We start from the raw sequence: 1,879 nt of genomic DNA on the forward strand, positions 1-1,879 counted from the left end.
GGCAGGACATGCTTATCCAGGTAGATGAGATGGGGATGCAGGCGGGCGGAGAGTGGTGCCTGGGAGCAGAATGGATGGCCAGGGCTGGGATCATGGGGCAGTGATAATACAGAGCTGGGATCTGGGGCAGAGCTACAATCCACTCCTCAAGTCTCTGTGATGCTTACCAGTTCTTTGCTCTGCAGTTCACTGCGGAACTGGAACCCATCGCAGGGACATACAGGGAGTGGATCACAACTCTGTCCCGAGCCTTCACTTCGTGCTGTCACCTCCCTGCACCGCCTGCCCACCCTGCTCCCAGGTATGCCCTTTGACCACTCATGGCCCTATCCCATTCACCTGGCTGAGAGCTTTCTGCCCACAGGGGTACTGGGCCAGTCTCCACAGAGACCTCACCCATCCTCTCCACCTGGCTAGGATAAATTGGAATCTCTCCGAGCCAACCCTCTCCCCTGCTGTGAAGGGGGCTGAGGCCAGCTCAGCACCCCCCGCCCTCTGGCCCTTGAGAGCTCAGCAAAACTCCTTAAATGGCTCTTTAGCCCAAATAATTGCTCACCCTTGAGGTAACTCTTTCCTACTTTAAGGAAACCAGGATTTCATTCCACATATTGTAGCTGGAGATGTAGCAACATCAGAGTTGGGTTTGTGTTCACTTGTGCTTTTTGTTAACAGATTTAATTTCTTAATTTGGTGGGTTTCAGATCCCACGTCTTTGTGAAAGAGGTTGTTGTCCAGTACCCCAGCCCTCAGCTGGTCTCAATATAGAGTGTTTCAGGCTGCCTAGGTACACTGCAGGAGCAGAAACAAAGGTGTTGCTTGCATCCTATAATTTGCTGTATTTGAATACATATTCAGCTTTACAGGTGGATTGGTTTCTTTCTTTGTTTTTTAGGTCTCTGATGGGAATGAACCCCCATCTATGAAAACAAGTATAAATAAAAATGAAACACAAGAAGAAGGAAAAGGTAATGCTGAGCAGATTTCCCATCTTCTTTCCCTCCATTTATAATTTTATAACTTCAGGCCTAGTCTTTAGTATGCTCTATGTAAATCCTGGTTAAATTGTTTGTGGGTATGGGACACACACATTTACAACTGAAATATTTTAAACTGCATTAGAGAAGTATGGTAAAGCATACTGAGGAACAGTGATGAACTTAAGAGTGATATTCTCATTCTAATTTCTCATTCTTAGCTCTCCCGACTCTTTATCCTTTTGATTTATCTCTTCTGTACTTTCAATACAAGTAATAAGATTTAGTGGATAAGCTTGGTAGTGTATGCTTGTGTGTGTGTGTAATTAGATATGAAAAATCAGCCACATGACTAAGAAAAATAGAAGGAATCTGTATATATTTAGGGCTCCAAGTGAGAAAAAGGATCAACATTAAGATAAGTTAGTTGAATATATTTAGGAAAGAAAGAGATATTTGCTGTATGTCTTTGTTGGCTGCCTCTGGTCCTGAACCTTTGCATGAAGTGGTATAGCACAAAGAGAGAGTATCAGAAGCATCCCTTCCTGTGGTCTCCCACGAAGGGGCACAGCCTGTTTGTCTTCCTTAGACGAGATTCTGGCTTGCAGTGAAATCACTGGCAGAACTCCCAGAGCGTAAGACTGATAGATCAATCTCACACTTCCCACTAATTCTCCAGCCTCTGTCACCACAGTTAGAGGAAATGCCTCTCCTGTGCTCTAGGAACTTGCAGGAGGAACTTGCACAGTGCCTGCCCAACATGCACTGTTTCCTGGAGCTCCTCTTTGGACAGTATAGATACTCATTGCTTACAAAAGTAGCCTGTATGGCTGTCATCCAGCCATAAGTGCCGGTCATTGAAACACTGAATTTAGCATAGTGTAGGTATGCATGTGTACACACAC

General features: G+C 45.1%; 1 protein-coding gene across 2 annotated transcripts in view; it reads left to right on the forward strand.

Moving 5' to 3' along the window:
* Positions 1–1,879, forward strand: part of ARHGAP18 (Rho GTPase activating protein 18) — a 155,993-nt gene that overhangs the window by 87,625 nt on the left and 66,489 nt on the right. The window contains exon 4 of one of the 2 annotated variants that reach the window (XM_019520299.1): positions 893–965. The exons of the other annotated variant lie outside the window; for it this stretch is intronic. Coding sequence (XP_019375844.1) covers positions 893–965 — 73 coding nt within the window. The remainder of the gene's footprint in view (positions 1–892; positions 966–1,879) is intronic. 2 annotated transcript variants of the gene reach the window in all.

Source organism: Gavialis gangeticus, unplaced genomic scaffold (genome assembly GCF_001723915.1).
Source record: "Gavialis gangeticus isolate Ggan-Ray unplaced genomic scaffold, GavGan_comp1, whole genome shotgun sequence".
Classification (NCBI taxonomy): Eukaryota; Metazoa; Chordata; order Crocodylia; family Gavialidae; genus Gavialis; species Gavialis gangeticus.